General features: G+C 40.0%; 2 protein-coding genes and 1 long non-coding RNA gene across 4 annotated transcripts in view; 1 reads left to right on the top strand and 2 right to left on the bottom strand.

Annotated features, from left to right (window-relative positions):
- Window positions 1–1,376: 1,376 nt before the first annotated feature.
- LOC129488095 (intraflagellar transport protein 70A) lies at window positions 1,377–4,821 on the bottom strand. Its single transcript, XM_055289834.2, has one exon. It carries the CDS (start codon window positions 4,567–4,569, stop codon window positions 2,572–2,574), a length of 1,998 nt encoding a protein of 665 aa, XP_055145809.1. The 5' UTR covers window positions 4,570–4,821; the 3' UTR covers window positions 1,377–2,571.
- Window positions 4,822–6,921: 2,100 nt separating this feature from the next.
- On the top strand, window positions 6,922–8,126 carry LOC134737354 (uncharacterized). Its single transcript, XR_010122184.1, has 2 exons — window positions 6,922–7,048; window positions 7,925–8,126. It is a non-coding gene; the product is annotated as an uncharacterized lncRNA (long non-coding RNA).
- Window positions 8,127–13,076: 4,950 nt separating this feature from the next.
- Window positions 13,077–25,396, bottom strand: part of PDE11A (phosphodiesterase 11A) — a 443,979-nt gene continuing 431,659 nt past the window's right edge. For both annotated transcript variants that reach the window (XM_055289828.2, XM_063644786.1), the window contains exon 20: window positions 13,077–13,996. In XM_055289828.2, the coding sequence (XP_055145803.1) occupies window positions 13,841–13,996 (156 nt within the window). In that variant the 3' untranslated portion in view covers window positions 13,077–13,840. The remainder of the gene's footprint in view (window positions 13,997–25,396) is intronic.

Here is a 25,396-nt window from a genome sequence, read left to right on the forward strand (position 1 = left end):
TTAATTAAACAACCAAAAGAACCTCAATTAATAGTGGTATCAAGTATAATCACTTAGTAAAGACTCACTCCCCAAGAGAATATTAAAAACTATACCTATGGCTAATAAATTAATTACCGTTTGGCTAATGTCTGGCCCTATTTTTCAATATAAAATGATTATAGATTACAGTAAGGCAAGTGTCCTCTAAAGTTGAGTATATTTAATTCCCAATGTTACAGAATTTAAAATGATACAAATACTGCATGTCTTTAAAATTTCAGTCTGTTTTTCTATTGAGTTCAAAAAGTTTAAAAGATGGAGGCTACCATAAATATATAAAAAAGTTCACTCTATTCTACAAATTATATAGATCTAGTATTTTTCGTGAGTCCTCTTAAAATTTTTTCTGGCATTACCAATCTGAGAGTCACTTTTTATCAATATATGTTATCTTGTTTTGCAAAAATGCATTTTTAAAAGGTTTCCAAACTCACCTTGATAATCATAGTGCTCACTCACCTGACACTTACTGCTAAAAGGTTGTTATGCATCTTTTATACCTGCTTGAGGTTCAACTTCCAGCTATCAGAGAAAAGTGTCCCTATAATTGACAAAAGGGAAAAGATAAAAAAGGGAAAGAGAACGGGGTGGTAAGAAAGATTGATTTTTCATTTCTTATCCTGTGATACATTCTGCAGCAGTAAACACCACTATCTCTCAAGTAGACCCTTTGAAGGTAGGGGGAGAAAACACTCCAAGAGAAAGCTTTAAACTAGAGATTGCCTTCCTATTCTATGTGGCTTTGACCTTTTGGAAAGTGTATGGCCTCTTCTCCTTGTATTAAATAAAACAAGAATATAAGGACTGATGATTTGATTTGGTGAGTTAGTTATGGAAGTATTTCTGGCATCTCTTATTTCCATTCTGTTATCCATTACTTCTGTTCTGTTAATGGCAGCAGACACTTGATTAACTACTGAGATTTGGACATGAAGGGGATCGAAGGTGGACTGTGAAGTACATCATTAGCTAAATCTCCATTACATCTTCACTTCACCTGTTCCTCTGTTTCCAGATTTCTGGCAGACTGGCATCTAAAGGCCTTCATGTTAGAAGCAGGAGAGGCTCTAAATATTTCAAGAATAATTGAGGAAAAAATACACATTAAAACAGCTTATCAAACTACTGAATGGAAGGGTGGTTCATCATTTTTTGGAAGGATTGAAAGCAAATCTCCTCTTCCCGAACAAAAACAAACAGTACAAAAACTAAAAGAGGAAGTTAAGAGAATTATACAATTTCTAAATAGTTATAAAATTATTAATTTATGTGCAACCATAACAGAGACTGGGGACCACCCTATATATATTCATAGCTACTGTTGTAAGCAAAAATTCCAGGTAAAAAGGCAAAAATCCAAATTTCTTATTAATAATCAGTATAACATCCAACAATAACAATCACCACAGGGGTTAACATTTACTGTAAGCCAAAATCCTAGAAAACATTAATATAAAATACAATCATATATTTCCTGGCTGATTTGCTTATATATCCAGGTCACAAAAAAGAAAGGCAATTTTTTTCTATACGGAATCAGATGTTACAGCCAAAAGTAATTGTAAAGGCTTCTGATAGCTCAAATGATTATGAAACCCCAAAGAATAAAGGAATTTCTGAAAGCCTAAAATTAGAAGGTATGGAACTCATACTTTTAGTCTTCTCATTCTCAGTTCAGTGCTTATTTTTTCCTAAAAAATTAAAAAGTAAAAATTAAAAATTTCAGTTTTTAAAAAACTGAAAATATTAATAAGCTTCCACACTTAATATATGTCAGTATCCACAAGAAGGCAAAATCATTTCTGTAAAATCAAAAATAGAACATGAAGAAAAACGTTTATTATAAAACTTAAGAAGCAACCAATCAACCAAATTATGAAAAAATATTATGTCACTGACCAAACCTCATAACCTGAAAAGAACCAAGAAAAGAAATTCCCATATACTTGTACTTCTAAAAGTGCTTAGGGAAGGTCTAAACTAGACTTTGTTGCAATCCAGAAAGTTAAAGGACTAAAAAACTGGAGAAATAGAGTTAAGAATTAGATTTATTAGACAGCATAGTCTATCCTGAGATAGCAAAATAGACATGGCTTTATTTGCTGATTGAGAAGTGGTCCAGCCGTGGGCTAGCAATCATTTACATATCAGTGACCAAATGCAAACATACCCATACTAACAGTGCTCTGGCCCACGACATACCCTTTTGACAGTCCAAAGCTGAAACGTCAACTCTATCTGGGGTTACTTGCTTATACAAAGATGTTACTCTAGCAATTGTTGCTTGAGAGCAAGACCAGATGATTGTCACTAGTAGGAAGAAAGCAGAAGTGATGCAGCTTACACTGCATAGTCCCTACTCTTCTGGATTAAATGAAAAAGTTGCTCAAACATAAACTTGAATCTTATCCACTTATAAAGTGGATAAGATTCAAAATAAGACAAATATAAAGATGCCAAGGCTAAATACAGATAAAAAAGTGTGATAGGTAAGAAAGCCATTTTGAAAAAAGCCACTATCAGCCATAACTACTTATTCCATCCTATAATCTCATAAATCAAAGCTTTCAATTGTCTGGACTCATCTGTGACTGTATTCTTCCCAACATGCATTCTTTCTTCTTCCAGGGGTTGTTCAATAACAGCAGGTATGTTTGTGCCATAAAGTTCACAGTGTCTTAAAAACTGGACACATTCTTGAATAACACTGTCATGAATGACTATCATGTGTTTTGACATGTTTTCTAACAAGGACAGGAAGCATCTTTTGGCATAATACCAGGTATCTGTTCCCAGCTTTTTATTATAAGGCTCCAAGCTTTTGATAACTCGAGAAATACCAAACTCATAGTTTCCTTTGGCACAATAAAGAGTTCCTATCACCAAATTCACAATGCAGAGATGGTACATTTTCCTATTTGGGTCATCATAAGAGAGCTGCTCTTCCTCCTTTTCAATCTTCCTCATCAACTCCTCTGCTTCTTCATTTTGACTTGTCATAATATAGGAAACACAGAGATTAGCCAGTACAATAGCACTGACATTCAGGATGTTATCATAATGCTTCTTGACTATGGGTTCATAAAAACCAATGGCTTCTTTGTATTTGTTTTCCTGCATGAACAGAACATGAGCCACATTCAACTTCCACACATCATGGTCGTTACAGAATTCCACAGATTTGCGGAAGATCTTTTCCACCATTGGATAATTTTCAAGATTCCAGTAGATTTTTGCCTGAGCCATCAACACAGGAATATATTTCTCCATGGTTTCATCATATTCATTCACTGCCTTTTTGATAGCTTCATCATCTCTATTGTGTCTTGCTTCCTGTACTTGCTTGGTGAGTCTCCGAAGCTGCTCAGTCAGCATCCCTGCTAGCCCATCAAGCTTAACGAAAGCCTCTTCAGGAGCTGTCTGGCAAGTGATCACGGCGTCCAAGAAGTCATAAAGATAGTGTGTGAGGAACTTATACGTCAAATGGGCATTTTCTGCCAGGACATCTGCTGCTAGGTCAAAATACTCATATTTACAGTAGAGCAGCAACAGGTTGCCAAAAGTCTCTGGAGGAAAGGGATTCTGTTGGAGCAAAAACTGTAGCTTTTCAAACCCTTCTGTAGGCCTGGTATCCATGTTCATTAGTGCCTGGTTGTGTAGGGTCACAGGGTCCAACTCTTCCTCTGCCCTGGGTGGCATGTCAGTGAGGGTTTCTTGAGCTACCTCATAGTTTCTCAGTTGGTATTCTATGGCTGCCTTAAGGTTGAAGGCTTCCACCAGAGCAGTCTGATGGAGGACTAAGGTGTTGCCAACACTGCGAACATCAAAGCCCTCGGTGGTCATGCCCACACCTAGCTCAGGGTGCTGGCGGATGCCACGCTCAATAATCTCAGCGATATGCTTCAGCGCTGAGGCATACTGTCGGCTGCTGTAATAGGCCAAAGCCAGGTTGTAGGAAAGGTCAGGCTGGTAGCCTGAGGCCTGCAGTGCGGCAGAAAACTTGGAGCATGCAGCTTCATACTGTCCCTCCTTGTAGAGCAAACAACCCAGGTTGACCTGGCCATCGGTCTCATTCTCGCCTCCACTTTCTTCTCCCCCTTCCCCACTCAGCAGCTGCTCCACCAGGCTCCTGCACCCTGGCAGATCGCCCTCGCTATACTTGATGGCAGCTTGCAGGCGGAGGACCCGGCTGTGGTAGGCGGGGTTATCCAGGAGAAAGAAGGCAACCCGAGTGGCCTCCGGATAAAGGCAGGCCTTGTACAGGGCCTGGGCCTGGTACAGGCGGTACTGCTCCAGTTCCGGGTGCAGCTGGCCCAGCTGCTCATAGCACTCGGCCGCCAGCGCGAACTCCTGCAGGCGGTAGTAGCAGTAGCCTAGCAGCGACAGGCCGGCGCGGCTCCTAGGGCTCCGCTGCAGCTCTCGGCCCAGCAGCTGCACCGCCTCGGCGTAGCGGGCATCGCGGATGAGCCGGTACACTACCGCGGTAAACTCCCCGTCCGGGATCTGCGCGCCGCTCAGGCCAGCCATAACCACCACAGCTGTTATGCGTGTGGTTACCACGGCAACAGGGCAACCGGAAACGGAAGACGACCGGTTACTTTGCCACGGAAGGAATCTGTTAGGAATAAAAAGGGACCATTCTCATTAGTCTCTCAAGTTCGGTTTGATCTTCAAATATTCTGGACTGCGGAGTGGCGGCAGTCAGAAGGGGAAAGACGACACTCCGGGCCGTTCAGAGACTGAAACTCCCCGTCCCGGCATGCATCGTTCCTGTGGCGCCGCTGCGCGGGCGTGGCCGCACTGCATTCTGGGAGGCGTAGTCCCTGTTGCACCGACCCGACTCGTGGTCCGCGGGGACGCACAGTCACTCGCCTTCCCTGCTCACTAAAGATGAGGGGCGCTCTCTGTGTCTGTTGTGCCACCTCGGTCTCTAGCGCGGCGGAGGAAGATTTCCGGCACCATGTTCTGGCGATTTTGAGCCTTGTACATTGGTGTGGTCTATACTAATGCTGGCGTTTGGCTTACTTTTATTAAAGTAGAGATTCGCCAGTACAATAAAAGGACCTTTTAATAAAAGGAGCGGGATGGCAAAAGGGAATTAACTCCTTGAATTCCTTTGGAATTAGAGCAGGTTCTTATTATGCTACCCCGAGGGCACAGTTTGTAAGAACAGAATACAGCAGCAAACAGAAATCCTTCTTATTTGGTGGTTTCCAGAGGTTAATAAGGAAAAAGTGCTGTGAATCTTAATTGGTACTGGGAGAGGATCTGTTTTTGATCGCAGTATCTCTCCTTTTCCATGACAAAAAAATTACTGAGTATATGTTGGCGTTTACACTTGGTTGTATCCATTGCTGTGGTCCTCCAACTGTCTCTGCCAATAAGAAATCAGTATCTTTTGTCATCTCCCATGATATCCATTGGTCTCTGTAGCACCTAATATAAACCTAATCCAAGTAAAAGTGTGTTGTTTGCTACATAATTACTGCAAATCCTTTGTATGCATCCATAATAGTGTTACTGCCCATAAATCTTTTCTATATATAAACTTCACAGCTATCATATGGGTGATACGATATCAACCATATCATATACCACCTCTGTTATAGACTGTTTACATGTAGTATTTCTAATTTGAATAAGCAGCCTGCATTCTGCATATTGCAGTTTAAGAAGTCTGTGGGCTAGAAAGGTTTAAAGATTTAAGTATTACATTATTAATTAAATCCAACTATAAAATTAATAGTTTGTTTAAGGCCACATCTAGGTAGGTAGGGGCTGAACCATGATATCCAATAACCAATTTCAATAGGAAATAGTGACTGATGAATAACCCAATTCATGTATCTCACATACATGAGTTTGTAAGGGCCCATTGTTTGGTGCTAAGTGTGTATAAGGAATATTATTGTCTTTGTTTCTCCATTAAAACAATGAACTAACTTTGTGTAGGTAGTAAACTTTGAACTTCTAGGCCTTGATTCCAGCTGTGAGCAGATGTGACTACTGGAGTTGTGTAGCTTGTATTTACCCAGTATCACTGGAAGGAGATTTATAGTAGGTGTGTGATTGCTCATATCATCATATGGCTGACTTTATGTACTTACTCAGTCTTCTCCCTTGCTGGGAATTGGCAGAGTTGTATCTTTTTGGCTGGAACTAGACAAGGAGCTTCCCAATGCATCAATTCCAAGAAAGGGAAACTGCACCCATTTCAGGATTGAATGGGACTTTGGCTCACCTAAGACCCCACAGAAAGCAACTGTGGAATATTACTATAACTCTATTCTGAGGCTTCTTTCAATCTGATCTCTTGGTGCACCCTTTAGAGTCTTAAGCCCAAGGAGGTACATGGGTAGAGGATACTGCTCAGTAATAAATTGGGGGAAGGGGTGCATCGACTTCTTTACAGCTGGCTGCCTGATGGTTCTCCCGTGGGAATTTAGGCTCAGTATTTTATTTATTTATTTTTTAGAGACAGGGCTTTGTTCTGTTGCTCAGGCTGGCATGCAGTGGCATGATCATAGTTCACTGCAGCCTTGAACTCCTGGGTTCAAGTGATCGTCATGCTTCAGCCTCCTGAGTAGCTGGGACTACAGGTACACAACCATGCCTGGCTAATCTTTTTTAAAAAATGTTTTAATGGAGATAGGGTCTCACCATGTTGCCCAGGCTCATCTCAAACTCCTGGCCTCAAGCAACCCTCCCACTTTGGCCTTCCAAAGTGCTGGGATTACAGGTATGAGCCACTGTGCCTTGCAAGGCTCAGCATTTTAAAATTCTTATGTATGTACTGTTACCTTAGGTAATTTGCTATTAAATTAAGGTGAGATGACAACATGGGAATGGGAAATTGCCCTTCATTAGTCTTTCTCTCTGTTTTGCACGGTTGTATTTACATCATCTTCAAATGGCTTCTTGAAAATATATGAAAAATAAAAGGACTATATTCTCCTCCAAATTTCTGGGATCCCTACCAGGATTCAGTTGGGGTTCTCCTCTTCGTGTGGGTACCTGTGAGCGTGGCGGCTGAAGTGGGCAGGAGGGAGGCCATTCTGTGTCTCTTCCTCCTTATTTCATGTGATGCTGCTCCAGAGGCCTGGCTTGAAAAAAGCAGGACATTCTGCTTAGACAGATGGAGGGCAGGGTCATTTTCAAAATGAAATGATTGCACAAATCACACTGTGAAATTGGCATGACCATCACTGCTGCTGTGATAGACTGACTTTTATCTGGTCTCCTATAGGCAGTTGGGGAATAGATTAGTTTTGTTGGGGGTGGTGGTGAGAGAAGGCCGTTTAATGATAGAAATTATGGAAAGAATTAAATAGGGTGGAATATTATAAAGTGGCATAAAGCATCATTTTGTTTGCAATATGATCTTGAAAACCTGGAGGATATATCAAAAAGTAAGTGTATCATACCATTTCAAGTAATAGGAAAGCATTTGGTGGTTGCAATAAAGTGATTTGGTGACTTGTAGAAAGGAATTGTAGTTTGATGAAATTTGAGTTGGACTCAGGGTGGATTTTGCTACACAGAGGGAGACATGTTTATCATGTAGAAGAGTTTCGTTTAGGCAAAGTAGATAGGAACAAAAAGCATGATGCTTGGTTCTTAGCATACTTATGTTCTGCCTGCCATAATATGCCATGATCAAATCCCATATTCTATTTGTGTGTACAATCTATTTGGCATTCTCTTTTAAAACTAGTTGGAAGGTATGTCTTATTTATACTGTATCTGTGGCCCCTTTCTGTTGGTAAACATTGTTAATTTGTGAGTATTTCAACCACAGCAGTGGTCAAACATCTTCCTTTATAAAGGAGGACCTTCTGCAATCCATTTTCCAGTTGTTATTTCTTTTTCCCTTTGATTTCAGACCATTTTCTTCAGGATGGACAGTTTGCGGAGCTCAGTTATCTTGCATCCTCTTTCTCCCACTCCAGTCTTCTACCGTGAACGAGAAGAAAACTATGAATTAGTGCCAAATTGGAAATATAGTTGACTGACTTTTTGGAGCATCTGTTCCATCTTTTAAGACTTTGGGAAAGAGTGTATGCTAAAATCAACACTTGAGAACATTTGTGCTCAGATGGTGTGACACTTAACCTCATTATGAACTCTCCTTTTGCTGGTAGTTCCAGCTTTATTAATATTTTAATTAGATTTCCTTCTTGAATATCCCTTGCTTTTGATCAAGTAGCTTGTATTTTGGGGTTTACAGTATTATTGTCTAAATTAACTTCCCAGGGAGAACACAATAGCATTTTGGTTTATAAAAGGGGTTAATAGAGAAGGCAAAACTGTGGATACAGCAGCATTAAAAAAAAAAAATCAACCATTCAAACAAAGAGCTACTCCAAGCCCCTGTATTTATGCAGTACTTTGAGTATCAGGCCTGCTTTGCCTAACTTCCCTCGTTAATCCTCACTGCCCTTCTGTGAATTAGGTGAGCCTTATTTTTGGCCCCACTTTAAAACTGCAGACTGCAAAGCACAAAGAAGCCAGTGATTGCAGCAGCCAGCAATGGTGATTGCTCATGCTGGCCAGTAGTGGGCCACACTGCACCTCTTCCCTCTCTCTCCCTGGGCACCTCCTCTCCAGTCATTTGAATTGGCTCTGGATCATTTGCTGTAGTTTGTTCTAATAGAACAGGCACAATGGTGCAGGAATTTTAAAGTTTAAGCACCGAAGCCATTGTGTAATTGTATGGCGACAGTGTGGCTAGCGGCCCTGCATTGATGTGATCCCCCTGTGTAATTGCCCATGCAAATTTGAGCAATCTGTAATGCACACAGGAACCCAGCATTTGGCCGCAGACTCTCCTACCTCCAGAAAAACTTCGATAATTTGAAGAACTTTTTGTCATCTTTAAAAAGCTATATGGACAGGGGTGTCCTAGTTTCCCTCTCACACGTGAAAACATCACAGATCAACACAAGGTTAATGGACTAAATTAACAGTCAACATTTAAACTGTAGGTATTTGGATGCTTGCTTCCTTCTTTCAGCCCTGAAATCACCCTTCTCAAAAGAAATAAAGATTATTCCAGAGCTTTAGTTAAACTTTAAGTATTTTATTAAAAACAAAGATATTCAGATCTCTTAAAGCAGGCTTCCAAAACTATGGATTAGTTGCTTGTGAAATGGCCAAGCAGTCTATAATGTAATATTCTTACAATGAAACATCAGTCTGGGAAATCTACACAAAGGGAATGATTTCAAACAACTCAATTGAAAACATATTTCCTTTCTTTTGTGTAAAACAATAATAATTAGGAAGGAAGTCAGTAGGAGATCCTTTTTAGATTATTGTGCATGAAAATAAAATGGCAAAAGCAATTTCCCCCCAAGGGAATGAGACTCAACAAAACTTAGCCTCCTATTTCCAATGCTATTTTTAAAATTTCATCTAAATATGTCTTAATCTAAACTAGAGTAAAAGAAAAATTGAGATTCGAATACACACGCATATACACACAGAAAGTGAACACAGGTATAAATGGTGGCACAAATAATACATTTTTCACAGCAAATACTTCATTTACTTAATAAAAAAACACATTTGTGTACTAGTGTATGCAATAAATGACATTGGTGTAGTTATGTTATACAGATAAACAATTTATCTTTAGCAGTGCGGAGAGATGTACCAAACATGCAAGAACATTCAAAATTAAATTTAGAAAAGTACAACCCCAAATTACTAGCTGAAGACAAGGTCATGACAGTGTCAGCATGACATTGGGCATTGCTAAATCTAAATGCTCATCATGAAATTCTCCAGATACACCTCATTTTATTTCTGCCCTCTATATGTTTTATTCTTTTATTCTTCACTTAGGAAGCTGGTGCAATTTTGGCCTTCTTGTAGTCAGACTTAACCTTTACATTTCCTGATAACATTTGAGTTTGGGAGTTCTTTACAGCATGTAGCAGAGTAACAATTTCAGAGACTGTTACTCTGAAGCAGATAATGAAACTTCATTACAGTGGCATTGCCAGAGTTTTTAGGGTCCCAAATTAGGTTTTGTTCTGTTGCTTTAATGAATCCTTTTTGTGTTTTGGTGTTTTGTTTTTTTTTTCAGCCAAAGCATTTTTCTTTATATTTAAATCTTTCCCTAGTATGTCTAGGTTTCTGTCCCACTGGAAGGAAATTGTTTCACACTATTACTGGAGATGAAACTGGTTTTTGTCTTTCTGCAATTTCTAAGAGTCAGCAGGAAAAATAGATTTTAAAATAATTTGACTGCAGAATAAATTGGGCAGATTCTGTTTAATCGCCTAGTGTAAGTGGATAAAGTATGATAAATTTTGATACACAGAAAAAGCAACTGGATTCTGGTAGCATTAATATTAGATAATATTGTTATTACACTAACACAAAATGTTAAAGATGACTTCTAACGCAATGTATTTGCAAATATACAATACCTGGAAATGCATAGACACCTCAGATTTTAGAAACAAAATGCATGTGCAATTTTAACTTCTCTTGACTTACTTTATAAATTCACTTCTAAATTAATGACTACCATTTATCGGATATGTATGATATCAGATAATCTAAAATTGTTTTTTATGAAATAAAAGGACATATAAGCTGGGTGTGGTGGCTCATATCTCTAACCCTAACACTTTGGGAGGCCAAGGCAGGAGGATCGCTTGAGCCCAGGAGTTCGAGACTAGTGTGGTCAGCATAGTGAGGCCTCGTCTTTACAAACAATACAAAATTTAGCTGGGTGTGGTGGTGCACACCTGTGATCCCAGCTACTCATGAGGCTGAGGCAGGAAGGATCACTTAAGTTGGAGAGGTCAAGGCCGCAGTGGCTGTGATTGTGCCACTGCCCTCCAGCCTGGGTGACAGAGCAAGACCCTGTCTCAAAAAAAGAAGGACGTATCTTTTTAAAAATTGTATTGATGACTACATCTTTCATCATAATTAGAGACAGGCTCAAGATACATCTGTAGTATGATTGTGTTTACATCTACCCCATATATGTAACTTTTTATTATGTCTTTATTAAGAAGATGACTGCTTTAGGTTTGTTGCTATTTGAGAAGAATAAAAAAGAAAATTATCTGGAAAATTTCTTTAAAGCTGAACACATCTTGGTCCTTTGGTGTGGGGGCTGAATAAAAGTCAGTGCTTTTATGTAATAGATGGAGAATCTAAGACTTGGAGAGTCCTGAGATTACAGGTTCAGCTGGTGGCCAAGCTAGGAGGGAGTTCCAGTCTGCTATGCACTGAATGGCACCCTTTGCAGTATGCGAAGCTGTCCCTACCCACCAGGATTGCCACTACATTGTAGATTGTGCACATATTAGCTACACACTGACTAGTAAGAATAAATACGTCTGAAAAAAATACATCTCATCGAAAAAGTAGGATGAAGTTATGTCAACAATTAATGCCAAGAGACCTGAGGAAGCAAACATAATCTGGTCAGTTTGAGTTTTTACAAGAAGGCTCATATTTCAAATCTCTATCTCCAATAGGAAATAAACATTAATAATAAGGACTGGGAAACTTTCTCTTTTTTGGAAAAGCAGATTATATGGATAACTGCATATGCCTCACATTCTTGCAAAATTATAAATTATTTAGAAAAGGGATTAAAAACGCCTGAAACCTGCAAGAGTTCAACCTCTAACCTCTGGGGTTGCTGGCACCAGGAAGCTGCTACCTTCCTTTCCACTGCTTCATAGTCATGGAGACACAGACCCATGGCATTAGTCAGCAGTTTCTGAATCTTGACTCACAATAGGAAAGATACCTCAAGACAGGAGAAATAGATGGAGGCAATTACAAACAGCTACTAGATTGATGGTTGACATTGTCAGGGCTCCACTGTATGGCAGATTGCAATGGTGTTGAACTCCCCTTGCTACCAGTGGATGTTGCTATTGGCAGCCATGCAGTGAAGCCAATAAAAAGGCAAGAAAATGAGAGGAAAACTCAACCTTAGTGGAAGCTGTAGGGTTTGTGCTATAAATTATGTTCCCCTTAGCAATACGTAGCATCAACGTTCAGGATAGCTACAGTGCTCACGGCAGCCTGCAGTCTCTGTCAGACCTTGGGTCCAGTTTTGTCATAAAGCACGTGCTTTAAAATGTTGCTGTAGATGGACTGGCATCCGTTTGTCTGGGCTATTTATTTATTTATTGTTGGGGAGGATAACAGATGTGGGCTCATCTCTGCCTCACACAGACTGATTTTCAATTCCCGTTCGTGATATAAACATGATGTGGCACATTACCCAGAAGCACCTGCGGTGCTTCGGAGCTGCAGACACATCATGATCTCACAGACCAGACTCTGTCCCTGACTCCACCCACCCTTTGTTCCTCACCTGAAGGAGGAGAGACAGCCCTGCAGAAGCTATTTTCCTTTATAGCCGAGTGATACAGAAAACTGGCTTAATAAAATCCATAAATCTGAACAACCTCCTCTTACCTGCTCTGCAGAGGCACTTTTTTCCTGTACTCATTTCCCCCTCTACTTTCTCCAGTCTTCCCCGCAGAGACAGCTGTAAAGGGTAGCTAAGAACATTATTTTTTAGGGTTCTCACTCCTTCCTTCTCCCCTTTCTCAAACCCCTCCCTGCTCAAGTGTCTCTCTTTTCTGAGCAATTGATGACAGGGTTCGACACCTTCATTTTTTTTGGTTGGAAGTGCCATTTTTCTTTGTTTGGATTGACTTTCACATTTTGTTTTTCATTTCCCTTAACCACCTGTCTCAGTCCCCGTCTTTCTTTTATTGGTGTTCTTACGTTTCTTTTTCTTCTGGCTTTTATTCCCCTCTTAGTCTAGTTTATACTTTTTTTTTTTTTTTGAGACGGAGTCTCGCTTGCCGCCCAGGCTGGAGTGCAGTGACGCAATCTCGGCTCACTGCAAGCTCCGCCTCCCAGGTTCACGCCATTCTCCTGTCTCAGCCTCTCTGAGTAGCTGGGACTACAGGTGCCCGCCACCACGCCCGGCTAATTTTTTGTATTTTTTTAGTAGAGATGGGGTTTCACCGTGGTCTCGATCTCCTGACCTCGTGATCTGCCCGCCACGGCCTCCCAAAGTGCTGGGATTACAAGCGTGAGCCACCGCGCCCGGCCTAAAGGTTGAATTTTAAAACTCCAGAAAAGGGTACCATAGTCCCAGTCTAGAATTACCCATCAAACACATTTGCTGTACTCCTGCTATGTATTCCTTTTTAGGGGGAGAACTGGGATTGATCAGTATTTACAAGGATAGTATAGTTTACCTTTTAGGTAGGCAATTCTAAAGGATCCATCAATAAGCTCTAGGATTAAAAATAAAATACCTCTATGGAATACAAATTAGGATTCTTGGGACAGTCTGGCACAAAAAGGCATTCAGGGACAGGAAACAAAGACAGGCAGTGTTTGGCTTGTAACAAACAGAAAAGCCCTATACAAAATGAAGCAGCGCTAATGACGCTTTTACTGTTCCGTGTTCCCTCAGCTCAGAGTGAGTAGGCCAACTGTCCACAGGTCCTTGGATCCAAAACAGTCCCCTACCCAGAGCCTTCATTTCAGCCCATGCATGTTCATTAGGGAAAAGTGAGGGTCCTGGGGTGTGCTCCCTGCCCCACCTCTTTCTTTGTCCTTCCCGTTGCTCTCTCTGCTGCTGACCACGCTTCAAGGTGAAAACCCAGGCATGCTTCCCAGTGCATCCTTGAGATGTTAGGTCTTTCTGAGCTAAAAGAACAAAAGGATGACATGGCTGGACTGAAATTGGCCCTTCAGGCTGCCGTCATTTTGCAGCTGCAGCTGACCTGGAGGTTTAGTTCCTGTCTTCCTTGGCTACCATAACACTGGTAGGGGAGGATGAGGCAGTTGAGGCCAGCAGTCGTTTTTGGTGCAGCTCTTCCCACTTACTTCTGTTTGTAGCTACTGAATCTAGCATCGGCTTCAGTTTCACATTGACCTTCACCAGTGCCTAAAACAAAACAAAACACAGGTGGAGGAGAGAGGAAACAGAGTAACTGACATGATTTTCCACCTTTCATTTATGAGGAGAATGGAAACTGGCTATAGGAAATGAAAGCGATAATTATTTTGGTAAACAAGAGCTATTTACAAGAAGTAAATATGCATTTAACACCAATATGTTGTATTAATAGAGCCTACTTAGAGAATGAAAAAATAAGACATCACCAGCATGGCTGTGTACAACTCCAGGGGACACCAGCCATGTAGACTCAAATCCTGTTTTACAACTGCATCAAGCAAGACAGGAAACAAAATATCCAGCTCACATATGCCTACTTATGTGTGCATCTTTGCCTGCCATAGAGGGCTCCAGATCTCAATTGACTATGAACTTAAATTTTTACAAAATAATCCTACAATTCCTTTACCATAGATGACTCTGGGTAGACTTACTTGAATAGGAAAGGCCAGGTAAAGTCCTGAAATGAGGAGGTGCTCATTTTTAAAGCTAAAGATCTGGGAGTTGTGCTAAATATACAAAGCATGGAAACATGCATGGAAATAGACATGGCAGAAAGGGAAGCAGTGTGGAAGAGAGTGACAGAGGGATGAAAGGGGGATGACGGAAGAGGAAATGTAGGGTGTGGCCAGGGGCAGATGGACCACCAGGCTGGTGAAAGTCAGGCTTCAGCATCCTCACTTGTGCCAGACCCTTCTAAGTATATTCTTTTGTGCTTAATTTTGGGGGTGTGTGTTTTTAAGAGTCCTCCTGTTCCCAAATGGTATAAGCTTGTCTCACTGCTCCTGGGTTGCCCCTGGTAGTGGAATGAGAGCCTTAAAAGTAAGATGGCTTACTTTAATTTAATGCAAATGAGTCCTTCTTCAGCTTTCATATCAGAGGGCTTCTCCAAGATAGGGGGTAACATGGGGGCAGGGCCGAGGATTTTGTTTCTGAACTGGGACTAGAACAAATTCAAGGAACTCAGATTAAAGAGCAATAGGTAAATATTTTACAGGTCAGAGGAGCATGGAGTTTACTCTGCCCAGCAGGAAAATTCCACTATTCTCTACTTTACTGATTATTTTCTTTCTTTTAAATGCATGAATATCTACATTTTCCTTATTTTAATTTTTTTTTTTACTTTTCATAATGAAAGGCTTCTAACATACTCAACCAGTAAAATATGATCAGCAAAAATATCTACCTTATGTATCTATATGCCAGCAAAGATGAATAATAAGTAAAGCCACCATGTAAAACATATGTAACAAAGCGTCTAGGAGCCTTTTAATTTTCTGGACAGCTCAGTGAAAAGGGAAATAAGATTTTGATAACATTTAACTTTTAGAAACATGGTCTTTGTCCTTTTAAACCATGAGGTTTTGGGGGTTGTTTTAAAAATAATACCTTTTCGTCCCTTCACAGTTATTTTATATATTTTAAGTAACATGTTAGTGTTAGAAAATATAGAAACAATAGATTTAAAAAGTAGGAAATGGAGATAATTTATAATCTCATAACTCAAGAGACAGACACTACTAACTTTTGGGTTTTGCCTTGAATGGAATCTTTCTATTATGCTTCTAACTGGTTAAATGATCAGAGCATCTAAAATATGGCTCATGCCTGTAATCCCAGCACTTTAGGAGGTTGAGGTGAGTGGATCATTTGAGGTCAGGAGTTTGAAATCAGCCTGGCCAACATGGTGAAACCTCATCTCTACTAAAAATGCAAAAAAAAAAAAAAAAAAAAAAAAAAAAAGCTAGGCGTGGTGGCACATGCCTATAATCCCAGCTACTTGGGAGGCTGAGGCAGGAGAATCGCTTGAACCCAGGAGGCAGAAGTTGCAGTGGGCTGAGATCACACCACTGCATTCCAGCCTGGGCAACAGAGTGAGACTCTATCTCAAAAAAAAAAAAAAATTATACATATATATATGGTATTTTATAATCTCAGTTTAAAAATGGACAGAATCAATGAGAATGTATGGATTTTTAAGCATTCATACTTCTTGGGCCTGTTTTCCATCTCCAGGGTCTGAAAGAAGTATAAAAAGCTGGCATCCCACGTGGATGAGGGGGAGCTTCCGTTAACACCTAACACCTCCTATGTGTTAAACACATTGCCGGCTGCTCTACATACTTCATCTCAGCTATTCCTCACAATGACTGTGCATCTTACAGATGATAAAACATGTCCCCCACATGTTAGGATCATGAATGATCCTTAGTCCTTCCATCACAGGAGGAAGGTAAGAATCCATATAGGAAGTTAGGGGTTCCTTTTTTAATCTTTCCATTTGTTTTGGAAGCTATGGAGAAAACCATTGTTTTTCTCAAGTAAAAGTCAGGGACAGGACACTAGCCTGCCATATAAAATGAAGATATAGAGAAGTCTGCTGAGGATGTAACATAAAAGGGAAGCTCTTAAAGAGTGAAGAAGAAAAACCAAGGAATAATAAGGTACACATCTTGAAATTGTATGGCTTCAACCTTTGTCGATGCACAATTCCAACCAGCTAGTAATTGTATCATTCCTGTTTTTAGAGACTGTGACGGTGATGAGGAGACTGAAGACATGAACTTCTGAAGACACATTGAATGTGATTGCTGTTGTCATCAATTTGGGGTAAGGGTTGACACCAGGACCTTCCTTCTGACTTATTCATATCCATCTCTCCTTTCTTCTCTCTTCTTATCCACCAATTCTATCACCCATCATCTTGCATATGTATACAACTCTCATGAATTCTGACATTGTTCTTTGAATGTAATCTTATGTCACTTGAGGCCTCCCCATCCCTTTAGACTTGAGATTAGACCTCAAATCTATTTCATGCTCTGGGGGACCTTTCAGACTCCTCCCAGTGATTTCCAAGCCTTACTTCCTTGTACTCTTTGACTTCTTCTTGAGTCTATTTGGCCCTCTTGACTCCATTCTGCATCATTCCTAATGCAGTGTTTCACTTTATTTCCCCTTTTCACAGGAAATCCAATCACCCTCAACATTTTGGATGCCTACTAACTGTACCGAACTTTAGAGGTTGTCATAGGGGAAGTGACTTACCCACTGACTTACTCTTACATACTCCTTTTCATCTCAAAGGGCACAGTCTTTTACCCCATGGAGAGTAACCCAGTTTTCTCCCCAGCCCTAGCTCACTGCTTTTATACAGATCTGGACTGCCAGCCAGCCAGTTTTTTCCCAGGCTTCCCAAAATTCTGACAAATTAAAGTTTGCCTTTCTTGTTGCACTAAGGCCTATAAGGTAGTTTTTATTTTCCTTATAAAGAAATAAATAAAAGAAGGAACACAGAAGTTGTGAGATTATTAGCCCATGGAAAGGTGATTTCCCACTTTATGCTTTGGGTCAGTTAGCTATTTTTTGTTCTGTGGGCAGGGTTATATCCCTGGTCCCATGTAAACACCTTGCAGGTGCATCCCATTCATCACAAGGGGGACAAAAGGTGAACATATCATTAAACCACTATGATTTCAGCACACGTTGTGAAAAGCCTTCTCCAAGCATGACTGTGGTTAGGGAGTAGTCAATAGTAAGTCCTCCAACAGGAAGAATAGCTCTTTTTCTGTTAGAATGCCAGAGTGTATGACTCCAAGCACAACTGCAAACCACCTGTTAGTAAACCTAACTTATCTGCTCAAATAATCCTCTGCTCCAGGGAGTTACATGAATATGAGTAAAATGTAACTAGATGTAAGTTAAGGGAGTGGGGATGGGGCTTGAAAGCCCGATGTTCTTAAGACAGAGTATATTCTGTCTCTCTCTTAACAGTGATGTTTCTCACACTAAACATCTAATTTTAAATCAAATTTACTAGTTATTTCATATGATAATAAAACAAAGCAACATTGTAACTCCAGCAGTGATCAAAATCCCCTTTATTTCCATGAGAAAAAATACAGGTGCTTGTTTTCCGCTCAATGCACAGCGTTTTTATTTAGACAATAGTGTGAGGTAGGCACAACTGCCATGGTTTTATTTAGTATAGCTTGGCACCAGCTCCTCTTTACTCTGATCAAGCCTTTTAATTAAACTGACTACTATAATTCCTATGGAAATTAGTGTTTATGTTATTTTCCTGCTACAAAGGCATTTCTCCAGAACTTACTTTTTTTTTAATCCCAGGAGCAAATTGGAATTTTTTTCTGCTTGATATGTAATTAAAAACTCGTTTGATTACAATATTTCTGGCTCTGTTTTACTTATTAAATTCCTGTAATCAGTTTTCTTTTATGAAGCTGCTGGGAAATGATCTCAAAAGCAACACATTTTTTTCTTCCCTGGCAGGTACCCAAGCATTTACTAAATTACATTCATAGCACCTGCCCATGATTCGAATCATTCCACCCATTTATTCCTTAAGCCATTTAAGTTTATTTGGCATAGCCCCAAACAGCTTTCTTCCCTTTATCCTTGCTCTTTTTTCTCCTTCTTGCTTCCTTTGTGTGGAATAAGGAAATTGGGGAGAGAGAAGGGATACATATTTCTCAGAATTCCTCTCTTTGTTTTATATTCTCCTGAAACACAGAATTGCCATACTAGAATATCGTTTTCCTGTGGCCAGGTACTGGTTCTAGGCAAAGGTAACAAAACACCTATCTTGAAAACTTACTTTTTTTTCTTCTTCTTTTTTTTTTTTTTTTTTTGAGACGGAGTCTCGCTCTGTCGCCCAGGCTGGAGTGCAGTGGCGCGATCTCGGCTCTGCAAGCTCTGCCTCCCTGGTTCAAGCGATTGTCTTGCCTCAGCCTCCCGAGTAGCTGGGACTACAGGCGCCCGCCACCACGCCCAGCTAATTTTTCTGTATTTTTAGTAGAGATGGGGTTTCACCGTGTTAGCCAAGGTGGTCTTCCTCTCCTGACCTCGTGATCCCCCCGCCTCCGCCTCCCAAAGTGCTGGGATTACAGGCGTGAGCCACTGCGCCCGGCCGACTTACTCTTACACTCTAAATTTGTTACAGAAATGCAGTTAGCTGAGAGAATACGGGACTATTAAAATACTAGTAAAGCAAGGGTTTATCCACGAACCTAAATTCCAAGGCTTATGGTGATTATGTGTAGTGAGTCATCAGCAAGAGAATTGCTTCTAGTATTTAAAAGTTTCTCATCAAGTGACACGGGATGGGTTCTGTGAGAATGCTATTGTCTAGTTTGACTTGCTCCTCAGGGAAAGAGAAGGGAGGAAACTTAGCACCCATCTGATCACTCTCCATATACACACGGAGGAACTCTAAAAGTTATATATGCGGCTGCATCATCCTCAAGACACCTGACTCTCTTCTGTGGCATCCCTGCTGCGTGACCACGCAGCCACCGTTGAAACCCATTCAGAGGCAGTGCTTGCACCACCTCCCAGGGGAGTCCATTTAGTTTTTGATTGTTGTTTTTAAAATGTTGTTCCTTTATGTTGAACTGAAATCTATACTCCTGTAACTTCTACCTAGTGGTTCTAATCCTTAGGGTGCTCTCTCTTTAAACCAGAATTTTCTTTAGTAGTGTAGGACTGATAACTCAGGTTTTGTTTCAAGTGTAGGTTAGAGTTGATGCTAACCTAAAAACCCTATTTGGGATGCAGTGCTTCTCCCTTGGGGCAACCTTTTGACATCACTGGGGCCCCAAGTTCCTTCCAGTTCCCTCCTGGCCCATCACAGACAGGACCTGGGATACTTGCCCCACTATGGGACACAGCCTGGGCATCTGGTCATCTAGGTGGCCGAGGGACCCCACTTCTTTCCTGATTTCATTCACACTCCATTGTTGAGTTCTCTTGTGACCAGCATATACAGTTTATTCCGTATTTTATTTATGTTTTGAATAAGGAACACATTCACGTAGTTCCGTGGATACAAAAGGGTACAAACGTGCAATATAAAATCTCCCTTCTACTATTTCCCAGACACTCAGTTTCCTCCCCTAGAGGCAACAGATGTTTTCAGTGTCTTGAGTAGACAATCAAGAAAAATTTTCTGAATATGTAAGCACATAAATATATTTGCCCCTTTTAGGCCGGGCGCGGTGGCTCACGCTTGTAATCCCAGCACTTTGGGAGGCCGAGGTGGGAGGATCATGAGGTCAGGAGATCGAGACCAGCCTCAACGTGGAGAAACCCCGTCTCTACTAAAAATACAAAATTAGCCGGGCTTGGTGGTACATGCCTGTAACCCCAGCTACTTGGAGAGGCCAAGGCAGGAGAATGGCGTGAACCTGGGAGGCAGAGCTTGCAGTGAGCCGAGATTGCACCACTGCACTCCAGCCTGGGCGACAGAGACCCTGTCTCAAAAAAATATATATATATAAAAAATATATTATATATATTATATATAATATTTATATATAATATTTAATATATATTAAAATATAATACTATTTATATATTATATATAATATATATAATATTCATATATATAATATATAATATATTATAATATATTATATATAATATTTATTTATATTATATATAATATATAATTATATATTATATATTATATATAATATATATATTTTATATATATATATTATATATTATATATAATATATATATTTTATATATATATATTATATATTATATATAATATATATATTTTATATATATATATTATATATTATATATAATATATATATTTTATATATATATTATATATTATATATAATATATATATTTTATATATATATATTATATATATATATATATTTGCCCCTTTTTACAAATGGCAGTACACCATACAGATTGATCTGCACTTTGCCTTTTATTCTTAATATATCTTGGGAAAACCTCATACCACTACAAAATTAGATTTCCTCATTTTTTATGGCTACCTAGTATTCCACTGCTGTCAAAATTTGTTTAACCAGTACCTTTTTGATGGAACCCAAACGTTGTTTATATTTGGCCATTACAAATAATGCTGTAATGGATATCCTTGTACATAGCCTCTCTATAGGTATGAAGTTTATCAGAGAGTCAAATTCTAGAATGGGTATTGCTGGGTCAAAGGGAATGTGTATTTGTATTTTGGTAGATATTACTGAATCGACGAATATAATTTTACTTAAGATATATAGCAGGATTTTTATATTATTCATACTAACAAAAGAGAGGGAAGAGAAACTATAGCTACTGTTTAGATTAAGGCCTTGGAAAGATAGTGTGAGGGTGGGTAGAGCTAAGAAGGATACACAAATCTAGAATTTGATCCCTCTCTTCTCTGTATACTCCAGATGCTAATTTCTACACAGTACACTTGGTATCACTGAACCATCACAATTATGTTGTCCAGAAGGTTTTGGTTTTACTCCCTCTCTGAAAGAAACTCCCCAAATGATACTTGAATCTACTGAAATCTCTTACAGCAAATCAATCATTTTTGACCAGTTACAGGTGTTTTCAGTGTGTTTCATGGACTCTTACTGTCATTAGCAAACTTTTACTGAATGCTTAGTTGGTGTCAGACTGTAATAAGTGCTTAACACTGTCATATAATTTTCTCAGGAACTTTATAAAATGGTTACTATTATTATCCTTTTTATATATATAATTGAGTAAAACCAAGGCCTGGATGAAGAACTCACTCGTGGTCATTCACTTGGTAAGTGAAGAACTGAAACTGCAGGGTTTCTCTACCTCAGTACTATTGATGTTTTGGGTTAGATAATTCTTTATGGTGGGGGCCGTCTTTTGCATTATAGAATGCTCTAGAAGCCAGTAGCATCCCTCCCCAAAGCTGTGACCACCAAAAATGTCTCCAGATATTGCCAGATGTCCTCTGGGGAGCAGCATCTTCCCAGTTAAGAACCCCTGCTCTGCTGCCTCTAAGCATTATCTCATCTCCATCAGGTCTTCAATGAACTCAGCTTCCCCTCAAATAGAAGGAGGAATAAAAGTAACTAGCTACAGTCTGAACCCCAACAGCATCTCTGGTAGCAGAGAAGGAAAGACTTCTTCTTGGGCCAAATACATACTCTTCCTCACCTCCTTTCTCTGAAGACATTTAGGAAGGAGAAATAAGAGGAGTTTCTATATATTGAACGTTCACTTTGCTGGGCTAGGGCCAGGGCCTAAAGGCCATTATCTCATAAAATCTCCACAGCAGTCCCACAAAGTAGGTACTTTTATCATCTTCACTTTATAGATAAGGTTAAGTGCCTTGTCCATGGTCATATAGTGAGAGATGGAGCCAGGATTTTTACCTAAGTCTTTCTGACTCTAACGCATTGTGTGAAAAATTCCTTCCCTAGAGAACTAATCCTTCGCCACTCACCTCACATTCTGTCTTCTCTGTGAAGTCTTCTTTGGTCTTCTGGTATGGAACCAGAACTCTCCTTCCTTAGGCATGCCTGTAGCACACTCTGCATCTCTCCAATTCTATCTATCACACTGAAAATGTCTTTGTATTTTTTTGCAGTTCTTCAAAGATCCTGTCTTCTGGATTGTACTTTTTTCTCTTTGTACTTGTCTTTTTTCCCCCTTCTGGCTCCTTTTAAGCCAAGTTTTAAAAGTGCTGGTTTTCAGCAATTTGATTCTCATGTGCGTTGCTGTAGTGTCCTTCATGTGTCTTCTGCTTGGCTTCATTGAGAATCTTGGTTCTGTACATTTATTTCCACCACCCTGTCTTCAGCTATGTTTTACGTCTGTCTTTTCCCTCTGGGACTCTAATCATACATATTTAGCCATCGGTGTTGTCTCACAGTTCAAATGATGCTCTGCTCATTTCTCTTCCATCTTTTCTATATCATTTTGTATAGTTTCTGTTGCTGTCACTGAGTTTTTCTTTTGAAGGGCTTAATCTGCTATGGATCTCATCTACTATATATATAATTTTTTTTTTTTTTTTTTTTTTTTTTTTTGAGACGGAGTCTTGCTCTGTCACCCAGGCTGGAGTGTGCTCACTGAAAGCTCCGCCTCCTGGGTTCATGCCATTCTTCTGCCTCAGCCTCCTGAGTAGCTGGGACTACAGGTGCCCGCCACCTTGCCGGGCTAATTTTTTGCATTTTTAGTAGAGACCGGGTTTCACCCGGTCTCCTGACCTCATGATCCACCCGCCTCGGCCTCCCAAAGTGCTGGGATTATAGGCGTGAGCCACCGCACCCGGCCTACTTTATTTTTTTTACCTCAAAAATTAGAGTTTTCATTCCTAGAAGTTTGATTTGGGTCTTTTTAATATCTTCCATGACCCCTTAATCATGCTCAATCTTTCGTCTACCCTCTGAAATATCTAATAACTATCTTAATGTCTTTTTCTACCAAGTCTATGGTCTATATAATTTCTGAATTTGTATTGATTGATTTTTCTAATTATCATGGGTCAGATGTTTTTGCTTCTTTGCATGCTTGGTAATTCTTGATGAATATCAGACATTGTAAAGTTTATATTGTTGGGTGATGGATTTTTTTTTGGTTGCTTTAAGGCTTTTTCAGTTTTGTTCTGGAATATAGTTAGGTTATTTGGAAATAATTCAATTCCTTTGAGGCTTGCTTTTCAGCTGTGCAAGCTGGGTCCAAAGCAGCCTTTATTTGTGGAGGGCTAATTTGCTCCCACTACTGATGCAATACCATTCTGAGAACTGTATCCAATGCCTCATGTATTTCAAGGCTTTTCTTGGGTACTCTGGCTGGCAGGAGCATGGACTATTTTCCCCAGTCTGTGTGACCCCTGTGGATCACTTTACTTGCTCCTTTTTGCTTCAGCCTCAGTAGTTTCCTCACATGGATATGATGAACATCACTAACCTGAAGACTCAAAGTGGCCCTCTGCAGATCTCTGGAGCTTTTTCTGTGCAGTCCTCTCTTCTCTCTTACTCTTCCCTGGGAACTGTAACCTCTTTGGCCTCCCTAGACTCCTAGCTCTGCCTCCTTAACTCAGCAAGATCACTGGGCTCTGCCTGCATTTCCCCTGCCTGTGCCATGGCCTAGAAATTCTCTCCAGGCAACAAGCTAGCACAGTTGTAGGACTCACTGCATCCATTCCCCTCACTCAGGAACCACTGTATTATGTTGTCTGTTGCCCATTGTCTGAAAAGTGCTGTTTCATATATTTTTCAGGTTTTGGGTTTTTTTTGTTGTTTTGTTTTGTTTTGTTTTGGCCCCTGTTAATCATGGCTAGTAGTAGAGGTCCCTTATCACTGGTTTTAAAAACTCTGTCTTGCTTAGTATCCCACAAGCTCAGAGACAGAGAGTGGAAACAAGGCCTTTTATCTTTGTATCTTCAACATCTGGCACCGTGACCCCAGGAAGCAGCAGCCTCTCCTCCATTCCTCCCCATAGAACAGTGGCAGGAAGAAGGGTTAAGGCTAGGACAGCCGCCAGTGGCTGAGAGTGGGGTTAGCATGTTCTGACCTGCTACAAAATCCTGCTGTAAAAACACACTTAGAATGAGCCACTTGGGAAATGGATATATTTTCTCTTATTACCATTATTCCTGGGCCTTTGTTTTTATCAGTTTGCCAACCTGCTAGGAGCCAGATCCTGGCCTTGGTGTTTCTCTGCCATCATGGTCCACATCTGTTATCATCTGGCTCAGTTTATGCTTATTGGTTGACCACAGTTACTTCTTGGAACCCAGCTGCTGGATAGATAGAGCAGATGTGGAACAAGGGAGGAGCAGAGAGAAGTCATGCTCTTAAAAGGAGCACTCCTATACTCTGTTGTTGGAAAGGAGCATAGAGGAACCCCATCAAATTAAAACCCCATCAAATTTGAACCTGAAAATGTCCAACTGTGTCTTTAATATATTTTTTTAAAACTTTGAGGAAATTGCCCAACCATTTATTAAGAAAAAAAGACATTTATTAAGAAAAAAAAGGACAAAGATAGAAGACGGTTTTGGCCTCCTATTGTTGAAGTCTATTTCCAGAGTTGCTAGTGACATCACAGTATTTTTTGCCTTCTCTCACCCCCACCTTACCCAAGAGAATCAGAAACTAAGTGACACAATATACTGTAGAGGAGAAAGAACTTAGAGTATTTTTTCAATGTTGATTTTTAAAACTATAAAGTTAGACTTGGAACTTATCTTACGTTTCTGTTTGAGGCAGCATATTCCTGTTATGAGGTCATGATCACTTTACTACCATGATTATTCCCTTTCTGGACGAAAATATAAAAAAAAATCATTGGAAGTTGGTATTTTGAAATGGAAAATCACTGATGATATGACCAACTGTTATCATCTCTGCTCAGATTCTTCAGCAGGAGGGACAAGAGAACATGCAAATGGTGGCAGGCCCTGAAATTCTCATGAATTCGTGTGCCTGTCCAACAGTTACAGATGCAAAGAGCATCTTCAAGAAACAGCTTCCTGTTCAAGGTGTATGACTTCAGAGACAGGTAGCCAATTGTGGGAGCAGATCCTAAGTTATAAATTAGTGAATTGTTGAACTGCTAATCCCTCTT

Source organism: Symphalangus syndactylus, chromosome 8 (assembly GCF_028878055.3).
Source record: "Symphalangus syndactylus isolate Jambi chromosome 8, NHGRI_mSymSyn1-v2.1_pri, whole genome shotgun sequence".
NCBI lineage: Eukaryota > Metazoa > Chordata > Mammalia > Primates > Hylobatidae > Symphalangus > Symphalangus syndactylus.